The 19060-nt window shown below is 37.6% G+C and overlaps 1 protein-coding gene across 1 annotated transcript in view; it reads left to right on the forward strand.

The window, feature by feature from the left end:
• The window catches only part of LEMD3 (LEM domain containing 3), an 86920-nt gene that overhangs the window by 17081 nt on the left and 50779 nt on the right, over nucleotides 1-19060 (forward strand). Inside the window, exon 2 of the mRNA XM_043967380.1 lies at nucleotides 18821-18858. Coding sequence (XP_043823315.1) covers nucleotides 18821-18858 — 38 coding nt within the window. The remainder of the gene's footprint in view (nucleotides 1-18820; nucleotides 18859-19060) is intronic.

Below are 19060 nucleotides of genomic sequence, written 5' to 3' on the forward strand. Positions count from 1 at the left end.
AGTGGGGAGTGCCTTCTCAAATTTCTTCTTGGGTTAGCCAATAAATCATCATGTTTTTATTTATTTATTTTTAAAATTTATTTTTAGCATTCTTTTTAAATTTTGGGTTCCAGATTCTCCCTCCCAGACCTCTCCCACCTACTGAGAAGACAAACAATATGTTATCAATTATACATATGAAATCATAGAAATCATATTTCCAAATTAGCCATATCACACACAAAAGCAAAAAACCCTAAGAAAATTATACTCCAATTTGCGCTCAGAGTTCATTAGTTCTCTCTTTGGAGGTGAATAGCATTTTTTCATCAAGAGTCCTTTGTGGGGTGGGGCAGCTAGGTGGCACAGTGGATAAAGCACTGGCCCTGGATTCCGGAGGATCAGAGTTCAAATCCAGCCGTAGACACTTGACACTTACTAGCTGTGTGACCCCCCCCCAAAAAAAAAAAGGCTTTTGGAATTGTCTTATGTCACTGTATTGATCAAAGTAGCCAAGTCTTTCATAGTTAATCATCCTTACTTCATTGCTGTTACTGTGTACAGTGAACTCTTGGTTCTTATATAGATCCTTCCATGTTTTTTGAAACTTCCCCCCATATCATTTCTTATAGCACAGTATTACTCCGTCACAATCAGATGGCAGAACGTGTTCAGCCATTCTCCAGTTAATAAGTGTCCCTCAATTTCCTTTGCCACCACACGACATACTATAACCTTTTTTTTGTACATATAAGTCCTTTTTTATTTAATTAACCTTTTTGGGGTATAGACATAGTAGTGATATAGTACTGGGTTAAAGGACATACACAGTTGTAGAACTTTGGGCATAGTTCCAGATTATGCTCTAGAATGGTTGGATCTGTTCACTACTCCATCATTGATTTATTGATGTAGGTATTTTCCCCTCTAGCATTTGTCATTTTTGATAGGTGTGAGGTGGTCCCTCAGAGTTACTTTAATTTGCCTTTCTTTAATCAATCACTAGTGATTTAGAGCATTTTTTTCCATATGACTATAAATAGCTTTGATTTTTTTCTTTGAAAACTTCCTATTCATATTAATTGGGGAATGGCTCTTTTTTTTTGACAAGTTTGACTCAATTCCATATATATTTGAGAAATGAGGCCTTTATCAGGGAAACTTGCTGTGAAATTTTTTGATATTACTTCACTGTCTATGGTACCTTTTAGCAAAATGTCGTTTCCCTAATTATCTCTTTCATTTAGATCTATTTTTGCTTTTGCTTTGTCTGAGATCATGATTGCCACCCCTCTTCACCTGAAGCATAATAAATAGACTCTTGCTCAAGCCCTTCATTTCAACTCTGTGTGTCTTTCTGTTCCAGTGTGCCTCTTTTACATAACATATTTTTGGATTCTGGTTTCCAATTCATTCTACTATCTGCTTTCATTCTGTGGGTTAGTGCATCCCATTTACATTCACAGTTATAACTAGCTGCGTTTCTATCCACATAATTTTCCAGTGTCTTCTCTCTCTTTTTATCTTGCCCTTCCTCACAAGTCTCCCTTGCTGACAACTATCTTATCCAACCCACCCTTCCCTTTATCATTTCCCCCTGGCACCCATATCTCTTAGTTCCTTCCCTTCCCATCTTCTGATTGTGTCAGATAGGTTTTTATCCCTAACTGTGTGTGTTTATATATTCTTCCCTCTTTGAACCAGTTCTAATGAGAGTGAGATTCAAGTATTGTCCACCCCTGCCACTTCCTACCTCTTCCATTTTCTAATTAATCATAAAAGTTTTTCCTTGTGTGCCTCCTTTATGTGAGAAAATTTACCTTTCTCTTCTTCTTTCTCCAAGTGTATCCTTTCTTACTCCTTCATTCTTTTTTGGAGATTGTCCTAATATAATTGACTCACACCCATGCCCCCTCTGTCTATGTATACATCTTGGGTAACTGTCCTAATAATGAGGAAGTTCTTAGGAGTTACAAGTATCCTCTTTTCATGTCAGAATGTTTGACCTTATTGAATCCCTTATGATTTCTTTTTCCTGTGTACCTTTTTATGTGTCTCTTGAGTCTTGTACTTTGAAGACAACATTTTTGTTCTTCTTCTTTTTTTTTTCCCCATCAGGAATGCTTGAAAGACCTCTGTTTCATTAAATGTCCATGAAGGATTATACTCAGTTTTGCTGGGTAGGTTATTCTTAGTTATAAAATTAGCTCCTTTGCTTTCTAGAATATCATATTCCAAGCTCTCTGATCCCTTAAAGTGGAAGCTGCTAAATGTTGTGTGATCCTGATGGTGGCTCCATAATATTTGAACTGTTTCTTTCTAGCTGCTTACAATATTTTCTCCTTCACCTGGGAGCTGTGGAATTTGGCTATAATATTCCTGAGAATTTTCATTTTGGGATCTCTTTCAGGAGGTGATTGGTGGATTATTTCAATTTCCATTTACTCTCTGATTCTAGGATAATTAGGGCAGTTTTCCTTGATAATTTCTTGAAATATGATGTCTAAACTTTTTTTTAAATCATGGCTTTCAGATAGTCCAATAATTCTTAAATTATATCTCTTGGATCTATTTTCCAAGCAAAAACAGCCTCTGCTCTCAAGGAATGCACATTCTAGTAGAGAGACCACATGTGAAATAGGCAGGTACAAAACATATTCAGAGTAGTTGTAAAATACTATGAAAGTCACTAACAGCAAGCAGAATAATAGCCCTTCCCACCTCTCCCTCATCCTTGTCCCCACCCCCTCTCCCAGAAGGTGAGCTGACCTGGAAGAAAGCCAGGGATGCCCAGAGGTAGAGATAAGGAGAAGAATATTGCTGACATGGGAGACATCCAGGGCAAAAACATGAAGATGGCAAGGGGATTAACATGGTCAGAATTCTGCAAGGAGTCTGGAGTAGAATCCTTAAGAGGTGAATAAAATGTAAGAAATTTGGAAAGGTAGTAAGGACCTAGCTAGATGATGAAGAGCTTTAAATGGTAAACAGAAGTTTATATGGGGCCTTTTTTTCCTGCCCTTTTTTTTGGGGGGGGTGGTGAGGCAATTGGGGTTAAGTGACTTGCCTAGGGTCACACAGCTAGTAAGTGTTAAGTGTCTGAGGCCGGATTTGAACTCAGGTCCTCCTGACTCCAGGGCCGGTGCTCTATCCTCTGCGCCACCTAGCCGCCCCTAATATACTACTTCTCCTCCTCCTCCTCCTCCTCCTCTTCTTCTTCTTCGTCATCATCATCACCATCATCATCAGGGTTAAGTGACTTGCCTAGGATGGGGCCTTTTGTTCATGGACTCCTTGGGGTATTTGTGAGAAGTAGAATTTTCTAGGTCATGGAGTAGAGACCATTTAGACACCTTCTTAGTATGTTTCCAAATTACTTTACAGAATAATACTAGTTCACAGCTCTACCAACAGGTCATTAATATGTCCATCTTTCTAACCTACGAGGCTGTTGTGAGGAAATAATTTTCCAAATGTTAAAGTATAGTATATTTCTACCCTACATTCTCCTTTTATCTAGTGTTTTTTTCTCCTTTATCCTGTTTAAGATCTTTCTCTACCAAACCCCAGCCTTGGATTACTCCCACCATCCACTGCCTTTATCATATTACCTGCTGTTAAAGGAAGCTGGAGAAATTCACAAAATGGGGCTGACTACAAAAAAATCTCACTCGAGCCCTTAATGTGGCTTCATTTTCTCACTTGCCATAGCAATATTTCCAAACCTTTTCATCCCTCCTCAAATTTCCCATAGATCCACTTCTTCCCACCTTCTCAGCTGAGAACCTTGCCTCATATTTTACTGAAAAAAAAAAAAATTGAGGCTGTTTGCAGAGAGCTTTTTCTTCCCTTATCTTATATCACTCAGAAACTGTCTAGAATGCTTGGAAGTCCTGCCCCGTAGGATTATATCTTTTTTTGCTGGTTAAGTTATTCTTTTAGTTGTAAGCCTATATCCTTTGCCTTCTGGAATATTGTAATACCTGCTTTCTGCTCCATTATGGTGATGGCTGCCAAATTGTGTATTATCTTGACTGAATTGTAGGTACTCGAATTCTTTCTTACTGGCTGCTTGGCAGTATTTTTCTTGCACCTAGACACTTAGAATTTTGGTTATGATGTTCTTGAGAGTTTTTATTTTGAAGTTTCTTTCTGGAGGTGACTGGTAGATTCTTTCTGTTTCTCCTTTACTTTTTTTTCCTAAGTGACCTAAGCATTTTTAAGGTTTCTTGAAATAGTATATTTAGACTCTTTTTTTTTTATTTGGTAATGGGGAAAGGGAAGTGCTATGTGCCAACCTTTCTGCTAAGCATTTAACAGATATGATCTTATTCGGCCCTGTTAAGGGCTAAAATTCTAGCTAGTCTGTCTAAAATATCTAATGAGTGGTCGCCAATAAATTATAAGCTTTAGCAAGAGTTAGACTTTTAAGCATTTATTAAGGAGAATAAGAATTTGGTAAAGAGAGAGAGAAAGGCCTAGATTCCTATCTATTAAAGGGAGAGCACATTTCTAGCTCCCTTCTCCACCAGAGTCCAGAGGAAAGAGCGCCAGACTCTTCCTTCCTCCTCCCACTAGCCCGCGTCACTTCCTGACTCCTGGTCTTGCCCTCAAAGACCTTCCCTTCATGGGCAGAACTCTTCTACAGTAAGTATCCAGCAGGTGGCGTCATTCCAATCGTTACAGTCCCCCCTGTTGTTCCTCAAGAAACAAAATGTTTCCTTGACGGAACAGTAAAAACAATATAATAACTATTGCTAACTAATAATATGTGAACAATAATATAGAAAAGGAAGAGAGAAAAGTTTTGTCCAGAGGGGCGATTTTTTTTTTTTTTTTGTCCTCATGAACCGACGCTTTGACATTAGTCTTGCAAAGGGAGGGCCTCTGCAGAGAATACATGTTACAGATGGTGTATATTATAACAGAAAGTGAAAAAAACCCAACAAAAACAAATCAAAACTGTTCATTTAAAGTCTCTGAAAGTCTTTTCTCAGATGTCCTCTAGGTGTAGTCGTGGAATGGAAGTCTTTTCAGGGGTTGATGTGTGGATACTGGTAATCAGCCAGGAAATTTCCTACAAAATTGAGCTTAACACAACTTTAAAATAGCTTTGTCAATAATCAAATCAAACAATGAAAGTTCTCAAAAACATGTCTAAGGGAATTCAGAATCTTAGTTGTTACACATGAAACATATAATAAAACAAAAATTGAACCATTCTTTAAAATTATAAAATACTATAGTCCCCCCTTATGGAGGGTATTTGAGAAGACAATTGCTGCGATATTAATTTTTAAAAATAATTTTTATCTTTGTTTCATCACTTTTTGCATCATCTGCCTAATTATCCTCATGCCATTATGAGAAATTAGAAAATCTAATATAATTGGTAACAGGTGTCAAGGCCAAATTCAACACTGTTATTTATCATGACACCTGAGATAATTATGGGGGTTACCATAAAAGAACAGAGAAATGATGGGATATGAGCATTCCCACACTTGAGCAATATGTACTGCCCATACAGTATGCCAGGCTTAAAATAGGTGGATGGAATATATGTCCATGCCACCGAACATATTGGAAGAAACTGAGTCAGACTTAATCAGATGCATGGGATTGAGATGTCCATGGCATCGGGCATATAGGAGGGAGCATAGAAGCCAGGTGTAGAAGTGAGATGGGTGGGATGAATACTTCCAGCCATCTGTACAATATTGTGGGGAAAAAGAGAATAAAATATTAAACCAAGAGAATCCAACCTCAACATTTGTCAAAAGCCGTTCCCTCGGCCATACCTTGACTTCATGCATGTCTCCCCTCATGTGACAGTTCAGTGTCTGCTCTTGCATGTATTCCTCTTGTGACTGGATGGCATCTTGGCCAACTGGCATCTGATAACTCAGAATAAAGGCAATTAATGTCTTAAATGATAAGTTCCCATAATCCAAGTCTCATATGGATTTAAAATTGAGGATAATAAATGATTGCAAAAAATGTGAATACATCTTGACTCAAAATATAATATATAATTATGCAACAATTTCAAATAATACCCTTTTTTTTACTTAGTATACAATTACTTTTGTGAAAAATCAGAACATACTTAAATACAAGTTAAAGCACAACAGAATCTCAAAGAACTTTTTTTTTTTGAAAAAAGAAAACTTTTACAAATGTTCCCCTCTTTTTTTTTTTTTTTGGAATATGCTTATCAAAAATAATACTTCTAGAATCAATTTACACTTGCCATGGCAAACAATTTGCCAGGGAAATGCTTTAAAGAGTTTGATCAAATAATCAGTTGAGAAAAAATAACAAAAACAAACAACTCGGAATATGGGAGCACAATACTCCTAGAATTAACATTGTATAATAAAATCAAAACCATCTTGCAATGTTTCAAAATTAGATAGACAAATGAATAGAAGAAAATACAAATGGAACAATAAAAGACAGTGAAATTCAAACTAAGGAAATCTAAATGAATATGAACTTAATATCAATAAGAGTATTATAAAATATAAACTTGATCACATGACTATAAAAAGCTTTTACAAATATTCTCCTTGTTTTAGAAACTAGGTATAAGACACAATCTCAAAAGCATGAAAATCTCTATGAAAATAAACCCATACCATTAATTTCAAAATGTATATGTAATAGCATAGAAATCCTATGTAACCTCTGAACTGATACTATTAATAATCTGAGTGAATTTAGAACACTTTTGATTCCGATATCTAAAATCCCCAATACTCATATCAATACCTTGCTGCTTACTTCTACATTTCTGTAAAATATATACCCTTCCATGGCAAAAGAAGCAGAGTCTTGAACTATGTTGATGATTGTCATTCTTATTCAGCTTAAGTTTTTCTTCTTTAACCCCTCTATATTGTCTGTCGGGCTTTTCACCATACAAATGCTTTATAAGATTACTAATTAAAGACAAAAGCAGGTTAGCAAAATTATGAACAAAACGAGCATATCTGGAATTTAAAGGGCTTTTTAAGGTTGTCTCAGAAGCACAGCCAGGCTGGGGAAGGGCTGAGCCTGAAGCTGCAAATGTAGTTAGAGAAAGTTGAGCATGCGCATCAGATCTCTGGACTTCCCAGGCAGGGGAAGCAATGGGCTTGGCCATGGGGGGAGTAGAGGGTGGGGTCTGGAGAGGAGGGGAGGGACCAGCACAATTTGAATCAGACTTGATTTTGAACTCAGGCCTGGATTCCTCTTCCCCCACTTTGCCTCCAGGTGCTAGGGGATTAAAAGCTTCTAGAGGGTGGGTCATTGCCTCCAGGCATGCAAAATTAAAGCAACAATTAGTGTTAGAACTGGGAAAAGCTGCGGGAATCTCTTCAGGTTTCTCTGAAAAAGCATGGTTGGGAGAGGGAGAGATATTTCCTTGTGTGAGTAAGTTGCTGGCTCTTTTAACAAAAATAAAAAGAAAAATAGAAAATCCACAAAAACAAAGCATTAACATGGTCTTACCTCCCATTTGTCTGGTTAAACAGACTAAAATCAAAAATAGGGTAATTAGGGAGTTTAAAAGGTCCATTTGAAAAAACTTAAAGGGAAAACACCAGGCAATTCAGCAGTTCTTAAGATTTAAAGGGTTAGGGTAGGGGAAATTTCTTACCCAACCGAAAGATCAGAAGTGAGGTTCAGCTTTCCTCTTCGTGGTCAGCCATCTGTTAAGGGCTAAAATTCTAGCTAGTCTGTCTAAAATATCTAATGAGTGGTCGCCAATAAATTATAAGCTTTAGCAAGAGTTAGACTTTTAAGCATTTATTAAGGAGAATAAGAATTTGGTAAAGAGAGAGAGAAAGGCCTAGATTCCTATCTATTAAAGGGAGAGCACATTTCTAGCTCCCTTCTCCACCAGAGTCCAGAGGAAAGAGCGCCAGACTCTTCCTTCCTCCTCCCACTAGCCCGTGTCACTTCCTGACTCCTGGTCTTGCCCTCAAAGACCTTCCCTTCATGGGCAGAACTCTTCTACAGTAAGTATCCAGCAGGTGGCGTCATTCCAATCGTTACAGCCCTCTTAACCACCTTATGAAGTAGATGCTATTTATTATCATCCCTATTTTGCAGTGGAGGTACCTTAGGCATAAAGTGACTTGCCCAAGGCCACACAGCTAGTTAGTGTTTGAGGTTGGATTTGAATTCAGGTCTTCCTGAATTAATGTGCACAGTACTTTATCCACTGTGCCACCTAATGGCCTCCATGTCTCATGGCATTAAGGTAATCTGATGATTATTAATTTTTTTCTCCTTGATCTGTTTTCCATGTCAGTTGTTTTTGTTATGAAATGTAAACATTTTCTTCCATTTTTTCTGTCTTTTGACTTTATTTTATTATTTCTTATTTTATTGAGTCATCAACTTCCATTTTTAGGGAGTTTGTTGCTTGGGCAAGGGTTTGTGCAAGCTGTTAATTCCCTTCTCTCTTCTCTAGCTCTCATTTCTTTTCCACTTTTTACCTCTAGCCTTCTCATTTCCTTGATAAAGAATTTAAAAAAACACACCTCTTTTGAACTCTTGCTTCATCTCTTCCAGGATGTTCTGTTTTCTTTAAGACTTCATTTGCAAATGGTTTAGAGTGATTTTCCTCTTTTGGGTTTGATTTCAGCGTCTGTCAATATAACGGCCATTTATGTTTTTGTTTTTCATTTTTCCAGCCCACTTCCTGACTTGGAACTTCGTGTTAGGGCACTTCAGGAGGGATGGTCTGGGCTGGTCCAACTGCTTCCTTTTTGGGGTTGTTCCGTCAAGGAAACATTTTGTTTCTTGAGGAACAACAGGGGGGACTGTAATGATTGGAATAATGCCACCTGCTGGATACTTACTGTAGAAGAGTTCTGCCCATGAAGGGAAGGTCTTTGAGGGCAAGACCAGGAGTCTTTTCTTCAGGATTCAGGAAGTGACGCGGACTAGTGGGAGGAGGAAGGAAGAGACTGGCGCTCAGTCTGGGGCTCTTTCCTCTGGACTCGGGTGGAGAGCGGAGCTAGAAATGTGCTCTCCCTTTAATAGATAGGAATCTAGGCCTTTCTCTCTCTTTACTAAATTCTTATTCTCCTTAATAAATGCTTAAAAGTCTAACTCTTGCTAAAGCTTATAATTTATTGGCGACCACTCATTAGATATTTTAGACAGTTTAGCTAGAATTTTAACCCTTAACAGGGTATTGAGTGTGAGTGATTCCAGGCTCTCAAGGACAGCTTGGGTTAGAGAGCCACAGCAAAGTCTAATTACTGCACTCCTGGGTTTGGGTCTGAGCAACAGTAGACTGCTGCTGGACTTGGCCACTCACTATCAGTCAACCAGCTGAGAAAGCTTTGCTGGCTTAGTAACAGAGCTTCAGGATTCCCTTAGGTCTAGAATTCCTGCATTGTTTTTTTCTCTCTGCAGGCTTCATTCTGAGCAAAAAAAAACCCCAAAAGGTGAAAATAGTATGCTTCAATCTGCATTGAGACTCTATACTTTTCTCTGTATGTGGAGAGCATTTTCCATCATGAGTCCTTTGGAATTGTCTTGGATCATTATAGTGTTGAGAAGAGCTAAGTCTGTCACAACCGATCATCGCACAATGTTGCTGTTATTGTGTATAGTGCTCTTCTGTTTCTGCTCACTTTACTCTGTATCAGTTCATGTAAGTCTTTCCAGGTTTTTCTGAAATCTCCTTTCTCCTCATTTCTTAACAGCACAATCGTATTCCATTATGTTCATATATTATAACTTGTTCAGCCATTCCCCAGTTGATGGGCATCCTCTTGATTTCCAATTTTTTGACACCACAAAAAGAGCTGCCACAAATATTTTTGTACATGTCTTCCTTTTTCCTTTTTTATGATCCCTTTGGGATACAGTCCTAGTAGTGTCATCATTGGGTCAAAGGGTATGCACAGTTTTATAGCCCTTTTGTGCATAGTTCCAAATTGCTCTCCAGAATGGTTGGATCAATTCATAACACCAACAATGCATTAATGTTCCAATTTTTCTACATCTTCGACAACATTTATCATTTATTTTCCTTTTTTGTCATGTGAGCCAATCTGATAGTCATGAGGTGGTACCTCAGAGTAGTTTTAATTTGCATTTCTCTAATCATTAGTGGTTGAGAACATTTTTTCATATGACTATAGATAACTTTAATTTCTCCATCTGAAAACTGTTCGTATCCTTTGACCATTTCTCATTGGGGGAATGACTTGTATTCTTATGAATTTGATTCAGTTCTCTATATATTTGAGAAATGAAGCCTTTATCAGAAACACTGGATATAGAAATTATTTCCCAGCTGTTCACTTTCCTTTTAATCTTGGTTGCATTGGTTTTGTTTGTACAAAACCTTTTTAGTGTAATATTATCAAAATGAACCATTTTGCTTTTCATAGTGTTCTCTATATCTTGTTTGATCATAAATTCTTGCCCTGTCCATAGATCTGACAGGTAAACTATTTCTTCCTCTTCTAATTTGCCTATGGTATCACCCTTTTATCTCTAAATCATGTACCCAATTTGACCTTATTTTGGTATACAGTTTAAGATGTTGGTCTATACCTAGTTTCTGCCATACTATTTTCCAGTTTTCCCAGCAGTTTTTGTCAAATAGTGAGTTCTTATCCCAGAAGCTGGAGTCTTTGGGTTTATCAAACAGTAGAGTGTTATAGTCACTTACTACTACTGTCTTTCGTATCTAACCTATTCTACTGATTTGCCACTCTATTTCTTCTGTTCTGTTCTTTTCACAGGGCAGTGAGGGTTAAGTGACTTGCCCAGGGTCACACAGCTAGTAAGTGTCAGGTGTCTGAGACCGGATTTGAACTCGGGTCTTCTTGAATCCAGGGCCAGTGCTTTATCCACTGTACCACCTAGCTGCCCCTACCACTCTATTTCTTAGCCAGTACCAAATAGTTTTGATGGTTGCCACTTTATAATATAGTTTTAGATCTGGCACAGCTAGGCTACCTTCCTTTTCATTTTTTCATTAATTCCCTTAATATTCTTCACCTTTTGTTCTTTCAGATGAATTTTGATGTTATTTTCTTCTGGCTCTGTAAAATAAATTTTGGTAGTTTGATTGGCATGGCATTGAATAAGTACATTAATTTAGGTAGAATTGTCATTTTTATATTAGCTTGGCCTACCCATGAGCAATTGATAATTTTTCCAATTGTTTAGATCTCATTTGTGTGAAAAGTATTTTGTAATGGTGTTCATGTGGTTCCTAGGTTTGTCTTGGCAGGTAGATTACTAAATATTTTATATTGTCTACAGTTATGTATCTATTCATTCATTCATTCATTTACTTGCTTAATTTTTTTTTTTGCGAGGCAATGAGTGTTAAGTGACTTGCTCAGAGTCACACAGCGAATAAGTATCAAGTGTCTGAGGTTGGATTTGAACTCAGGTCTTCCTGAATCCAGGGCCAGTGCTTTATCCATTGCACCACCTAATTGCTCCTACAGTTATTTTTAAATGGAGTTACTCTTTCTATCTCTTGCTGCGCTTTGTTGGGAATGTATTACCTTGCTGCTCACCCTTATTTATTTTTAGATCAGACCCGTTATTGGTGATCTACAGAAGTACTTTGTTAAATGGGTACACACTTATGCAGCTGTTAGAAGTAGGAATTGTAGCTTTCTTCCAGATAGGTGAATACCTCACCTAGTTAGTACACAGGTGGGTAAAATTTCTAGGAATTTTGAAGTCATGAAACTGGTAGATTTTTTTTCTACATTTCCTCCACCGAGAGGAAAAAAAATCAGATGTTTTTCTCCTTCCTAGAAAATGGGAATTTTGATATTTTTGCAGCGAAAGTGCAAAAAGAAGCTGGACCTCAGTCATAATTGTTAGAGGTCTCCCAGCAGACCTGTCACCCTAGGTACAGGAATGCCTCAAGGAGACCAAGAGGAAGATACTCTATCCATAAATCTAGAGTGCAAAACAGGGGAACTCAGGTATTCTGCCTCCTAGGGAAGCTCACTTGGTGAACACTCCACCAGAATTAAGTTCCAGGAAGGCACGTGGATTTTTCATTTTTGTCTTTGTTTCCTCAGTTCCTGTAGCATGTAGGAACTTAAATGCTAGTGTGATTGGAGCTGCCACTCTAGGAGCACAGAAACTCCTCCCGAGGGAGAAGGAGATAGAACAGGAAGGTGAGGAGACTCAGACTTTCTGCTGTGATTGTTTCTCCTAGTATTAAGGGATCAACTGTAAAGAGATATCAAAGGGGAAAAGATGGTCAAAGCATAAGAGATTACCAGGTGGTAATGTGGGACTATGACTAAAAAGATCACTGAACAGTCTCCTTCCAAGATTCTAAAAATCTGGCAGCATCTATCCAACCAATTTGTCTAATCTAAACAAACTAATTTTAAAATGTCCTGCAAAGAGCCCCTCACTCTTGGGGTCGGGATTGCTTATAGACAAATCCTTTGCTGTCAAGCCTTTTCATGGTTTCTTGGAGTACTAATCCATATGTGGGACTGCTGGTAATAATGATATTTTAAATCTTCCTGTATTTTCTTTTGTTGATAGTTGAGAGTGTGGGTAGGGTGGTCTCCTTGAATTTCTTTGTCAGTTTCCCTTACTTATCTTGTCTATAAATGAAGCCACTGAGAGCTTTTTGTGTACATTGCTTGCCGCATGTAGTTACTCGAGGATGTTGATAGGAAATGTTTTGCCATGACGTTGATGGTTTAGAAGCAGAAATAATAGGAATGCTTGATTAAGAATGCTGCAAATAACTGCTTGTCCTGCCCTTGTGACCCATTTTAGGATTGGGTAGGGAGTTAGCAGTCATTTATCCCTACCCCTGCTGATGGAAGCTGGGGTGAATTCCCCTCCCTCTCTACCCACCATATCTAGGCTCAAAAAATTAAATGATTTTAAAACTAGAGGTTATGTAAATGCAATAAGAGGGTGCTTTTCAGAGTGTTGAGATGCTGAGTTTTAGATGGGAGCAGTCTGAAGAGATCTCTATAAATCGAAGGGCTCCTAGCTGTGAGCATGTTGTGTTTTTAATATTCATTCTTGGACCTGCTCCCAGTTTTTAGGACAAGGATCAGGTGCAATGTCATTTAATTCAGTAGATGATCATTGGTCCACTTGTCTTGGGTATTTGGAAGGGAAGTTCTAAACAAAAGAATGTCATATGGGTAAAGCAGGTACACTATATATTCAGAAAGATTCTAAGCCAGCCCTTGGGAAAGGGAGAACTCCAGTAGGTCAATAAAAATATATGCAACTAAGAAAATAACTAAGTTTTCTTCTCTCACATTCTTTCATTGGGTAAAATACTCCTGTGCAGCTTGGAAAGGCATAGAGGCAGTCCACTTCTCTTAGCACTGTTAGGGGCTAAAATTCTAGCTAGTCTGTCTAAAATATCCAATGAGTGGTCGCCAATAAATTATAAGCTTTAGCAAGAGTTAGACTTTTAAGCATTTATTAAGGAGAATAAGTCAGCGCCAGTCTCTTCCTTCCTCCTCCCACTAGTCCGCGTCACTTCCTCCCGCCAAAGAAAAGACTCCTGGTCTTGCCCTCAAAGACCTTCGCTTCATGGGCAGAACTCTTCTACAGTAAGTATCCAGCAGGTGGCGTCATTCCAATCGTTACAGCACCATCTATAATGTGGAACCATTGAGTTTCTCACCCCCTTTTTTTTCTACTTTTACTTTTTGCTCTACTCTGCTAAACTTTTTATGCTATGGTTCTAAACCTTACTTTCTGGCTTTCTTCCTTAACCATTTTAATTTGTACATTAGTTTGAGAAACACCTTGTTGGACCCCTTGCCCTTGACAACCAAATGTAAATGTGCATGGTAGCTCAAAATTCTTCCTTTCTCAGGAGTTCTTAACCTTTTTAGTATAATGTGTTCCTTTTGAAGTCTGAAGTCTTTGATCCCCTCCTCAGAATAATGTTTTTAAATGTATAAAATAGTATCACAAAGGAAACAATATAGTTTTTAGACTATAAAATAAAAACAAGTTCACAGAGTCTAGTTTAGAATGTTTTTCACATTTAAGCCAGAAAAACAATGCTAATATGGATTTAAAGTCTTACTAGATAGAACTGGGAGATTCAGCAGTTTAATTCAATTCAACAAGCATTTATTAATTAAGCACATACTTAAAGCATTGCACTGGGCATTGGGGTACAGTGACAAAGATAAACATGGATCCTTGCCTTTAGTTTACTGGGTCAATACTACCTACCTGTACAAAGATGTTGTTGTTCAGTCATTTAGCTGTGTCATCCCCTTTGTGACCCCTTGGGGTTTTCTTGGTAAAGATACTAGAGTGATTTTCCATTTCCTTTGCCAGTGGATTAAGACAGAGGTTAAGTGTCTTGTCCAGGTTCACACACCTAGTAAGTGTCTGAGCTGATTTAAACTCAGGTCTTCCTGACTCTGGGCCCAGTGGATACACTGAGCCACCTAGCTGCTGACTACAAAATTAAATCAATACAAAACCATTTGAAGATGGGGAAAACAGGATTGTAAAAATCATTAACAACTGGTGAATGGGGAAGATGATGAACTAGGTCTTTGTAGGTGGTGGGACATGAGCTGAGAACCTTGAAGGAAACTAAGGATTCCAAGTGGTAGAGATGATTGTGAAAGGCTTTCAATGACGGAGGAATTTCATTTTGTCCAGAAGCAAAAGGGAGACTGCAGCTTCATGAACAGGGGCGTGACGTGATCAAACCTTTAGGAAGGCACCTATGTGAAGGCTTTAGGAAGGCACCTATGTGAAGGTTGGACTAGAGAGAACGGATTATTTAAAAATCATTGGACTACCTGAAATCCATGACCAACCAAAAAACTGGGTGCCAGGTTTTAGGAAGTCATAAAAAGAAAAGTGCTAGAGAGCCAAGTAAATTACTTAGAATCCAATGATTACCATCTAAAAGAAACTTCTAAATGGAAAACACCTAGGAACTTCGTAGGCCAAATCAAGCACTTCCAAGTCAAAGAAAAAATACTGTGAACAGCAAGAAAGACTTCAAGAATGAAGCAGTCATAGTTAGGTGTATACAAGATTATATAGCAGGGAGACATTCCAAAAGGCAACCATAATTTACCCTGCAAAAAAATGAGTATAAGCCTAGAGTAGAAAAAAATGGACTTTTTAATAAAATAAAAGACTGTTAAGCATTGGTGATGAAAAGCCCAGAGCTCGGTAGAAACTTTGAGAAGCAAACAGAAATTTAGAGAATGGACTGAACAGTGATGAAGTCCTTACATGCTGGGAGAAGAGACCTAATGTCCCTTCAGAATTCTACTGTCTTCAAGGGTCATAGAGGGAGCTGACAGACAAGACCTGGTTGTAGTTTTGTTCGTGGTTTTAAATGAGAGAAAAGGGATATATTAGAAGAAAAAGGAATAAGGAGTAAAACCGTATTATTTTGTAAAATTGGGATTTGTAAGGTGAAAGTTTGTATACAAACACTGAAGAAGGAAGTAGACCAAACAGCTATCTCAGGTCCACTCTTATCTGAACCTTGCAGAGGAAGGCTGAATGCACATAAACACATGCATTTTGGTGTAGATATACATTATGCTCTACACAGAGTGCTTAAGAAGGAGTAGAGGCCAGGAGGGGAGACTCCCAAATAAAACCAAGTAAAACTTAAAGTGGATCATAAAGGGAGAATTAAAAAGGAAAGTATAAGAAACCAAGTTCATGTCTAGCCTTGATGGTGAGAAAACTAGCAGAAGAATAAGAGCACATCACTATAATTTAGATGATTCATATTGGTCAGGTTCTTTTTCTACCTCTTTTTACTTTGCAAAGTAAATGGAAAAAGATGAAAAAGCATTAGAATATGATGAGGTAAACTAAGGCCATTCACTGTGACACTTGCAACGAGGGCTTCTTGAGTTTAAGGAATTAAAAAAGGAGAATTGATCAGTTTCTCTTGCCTTTTTCAATTCCTGGTGACAGATATTTTGCCAAATGAGCAATTGCATGCTATCCCAATATGCAAAGGAGATTCGTGAAAGAATCTTAATTTACAGTCCTTTGGAAACAGCAGTGGGATATTAATGGCTTCCAAATGTGTGTATAAATTGGGGCTGTAATGGGGCAGCTTCCCTGATTGTGGTAATATGCAGATGCTCCAAAACAGCTTTACCTTTTTGGAGAGGAAAAGTCCAGTATCTGGCCTAAGCTTAGAAGTTTTCCCTCCTTTTCAGAATTGCCAGGATGGGGAAAAGTGTTGGCTGATGATTCCTCTGCTTCCAGATCTATCTATACTTTGGGATCCCGAGTGCAGTGATTGGTTGAGAGGAATGAACTTGGAACTTTGCCTGATCCAAAGTTGGCTTACAAGGGGACAGAACATGCACAGGCTTATCTGTGAGGCCAGGTGCCGTGAGGCTGTTTGGGTTCACAGAGATGTTTAGTTATAAAGTTACTTTGGGAAAAAGGAGAGACAACCATCTTGGGTGGTTTTAGGGGACAAAGCAAATTTTATCTACTTAAGCACAAATTAGGTAAAGAATTTATATGATGTGAGGAAGAAAGCTACACTTCCTACTTCTAGTAGCCATAGAAACATATATATGACAAAATCTCTAGGACTGTTGATAGAAATGTGGATTTTTTTCCTTTCCTTTCCCCCACCCTGAGAAAAATAGGATTCCCCCCTTCTTAGAAACAGGGAATTTTGACAAAACATTGCTTTGACAAAAGGTGTGTGTGTGTGTGTGTGTGTGTGTGTGTGTGTGTGTGTGTGTGTGTGTGTGTGTGTGTGTGTGTGTGTGTTTTAAGAATGAGGAAATGGGGGCAGCTAAGTGGCACAGTGGATAAAGCCCAGACCCTGGATTCAGGAAGACCTGAGTTCAAATCCTGCCTCAGACAATTGACACTTACTAGCTATGCAACCTTCACTTAACCCTCATTGCACCGCCTAAAAACAACAACCAAAAAACCCAAAGAATGAGGTAATGGTTTAATTTGGTGAGGGTGTACTCTACATAGGGTAGAATCAAAATAAATTAATGACAAAAAAGAGTTTTTTATGGATTGTTCTGTGATTCCTTTACATTTTTTCAGATTTCCAAAATTTGATTTTTACTTTCATATTTGCAAATATCCTTATGCTTTTCTATTCTGTAAGCATTTCCTTTAAAATTCTCTATTTTACTGAAAAGTAAGAAATTAGAGACCTCCAAATAGCTCCTAATTTACTTCATTCAGAATGAACAGTTATCTTTTTTCTGAACAAGTTGGATCTTGTAAACCACAAGTACTTTCATCTCCCAGTAGGCATCAGAAGCTTCTCTGGTTTAGAGAAGTAATCTTTAATAGAGCCATTAAATTTATAATCCTAGTTGCTCTATTGGAATGACTTTAGGTAGAAAAGGGAGACTTCTTTTCCACCTTGTTAAACTATTCTTCTGTTTACTGTCTTAGAAGTGAACAGTTCCTAATTCCTCTGGCAGTCCTGGTTTTAATTTAAAATAGAACTTTAACATAGAAAGGAACATGATGTGTCATTGTTTTATGGGCTCTTTCACTTGTTTCAGCCCAGAATTGGTGAGATCTAGTTGTTAAAAAATTTGAATATTTTTACATAAGTTAGACTAGAAGGAAGACTAGTATGTTACGTAGTTCCTGAGCCTGGAGCCCTATTCATATTTCTTAGGTTTCTTCCTTGCAGGATTCTTCCTATTACAAAATTTCCTGAGCTGTTTGAATTTTCAATTTCCATGTGGTATATGTTTTGTTACTCCTCAGAATTGCTGAGAAAATATTAAGTGATGATTAAGAAACCTTTTAATCGTTCAGAGTCAAAATTATAAACAGATTTGTTTTGACTTTTTGTATATCTTGTAGATTTTGTTAGAAAGTATAGTCTGAATCTAAACTTAGACATAAGACATTTAGGTTAGAACATTTTCCACAAAACCAGGTTTTTCTAGCAGGTTTAAGAAAGTCAAAGTTAAGTGCATGTGGTGACTCCAAATGTCAGCCTTTGATAAAGCAATAGAAGCACCTTCTTCTTAACCATGTATACACGTAAATATTTCATGACATTAGACTACAAATGACTATTAGTAGTTTCAAAAGTCAAATGGAGAGTTGGGGGATCAGTTTAGGAGGGAGAAAGTGATTTTAGCGACAGGGCTGTAAATCACTCATGGATGCCATTGCGTGAAAGGAGACTTAGCATGAGCTAAGTGGTCAATTAATTTTTAAAAAAAATTTTTTTCTCTTGGTCAATTAATTTTTGACTTTTGGAATGGATCAAAGACATAAAATTTCATTTCATTCAGTATTAAGTGTGTGTAAAGTATGATGCATTTTGCTAGGAGAAATAACATTTCTCAGAATTACTCCTCCACCTCCCCATTCCCCGGTGCCAATCAAAGGACACAGTATTTTTCTATCCCAGTTAGGAAGCATGAGTCAGGAATAGCAGGGTTTTCATGGAATTTCGAAGCACTTTCTCACTGATGGAAGCAGATCTAGGAAAATAGAATAGGAAGAACAAAGACATTTGGTGAGGTTTCTTGCAGAGATTAAGTTAAACCATATACTAGCTATCTTAGGAGATTCAATTTATGAAATTTTAGAGGGTGAAAATAGAATATGAATGACATGGGAAAAGGGAAAGAGTCATATTTTGGAGAAGTGCTAGTTGAAAGTAAACATATTAAGTGTGAAAGTTACCTCTTAATTTGCTACCCCATTTACATTTTTGCATATTTTTAATGTTCAGTCTTTAAATTATTAAAATACATGAATTAATTTCTGATGCCTTGTTGTAGAATATTTAATTGTTCCTAGATGTTAACTAATTTTCCTTTTTTCTTTTCTTCAATAGTAAAAAGCCCCTTTGATGAAACGTTCGAAAAGATCCAAGTAAGTAAAGATCAACAGTAACAACTCTATGTTTTTAGGATAACTATTATAGAATCACAGAATTTGGGAGTTGAAAGGGACCTCAGCAGCCATCTAGTCTAACCCATATCATTGTTCTAAGATTACTATCAGTCTAAGGATTAATCTGATACATTTATATGGAATGTTTTCATGAGAACCTCAATTTCTTTTGGCCCCTGAG

This window comes from Dromiciops gliroides, chromosome 5, assembly GCF_019393635.1.
Source record: "Dromiciops gliroides isolate mDroGli1 chromosome 5, mDroGli1.pri, whole genome shotgun sequence".
NCBI classification, from domain to species: Eukaryota; Metazoa; Chordata; class Mammalia; order Microbiotheria; family Microbiotheriidae; genus Dromiciops; species Dromiciops gliroides.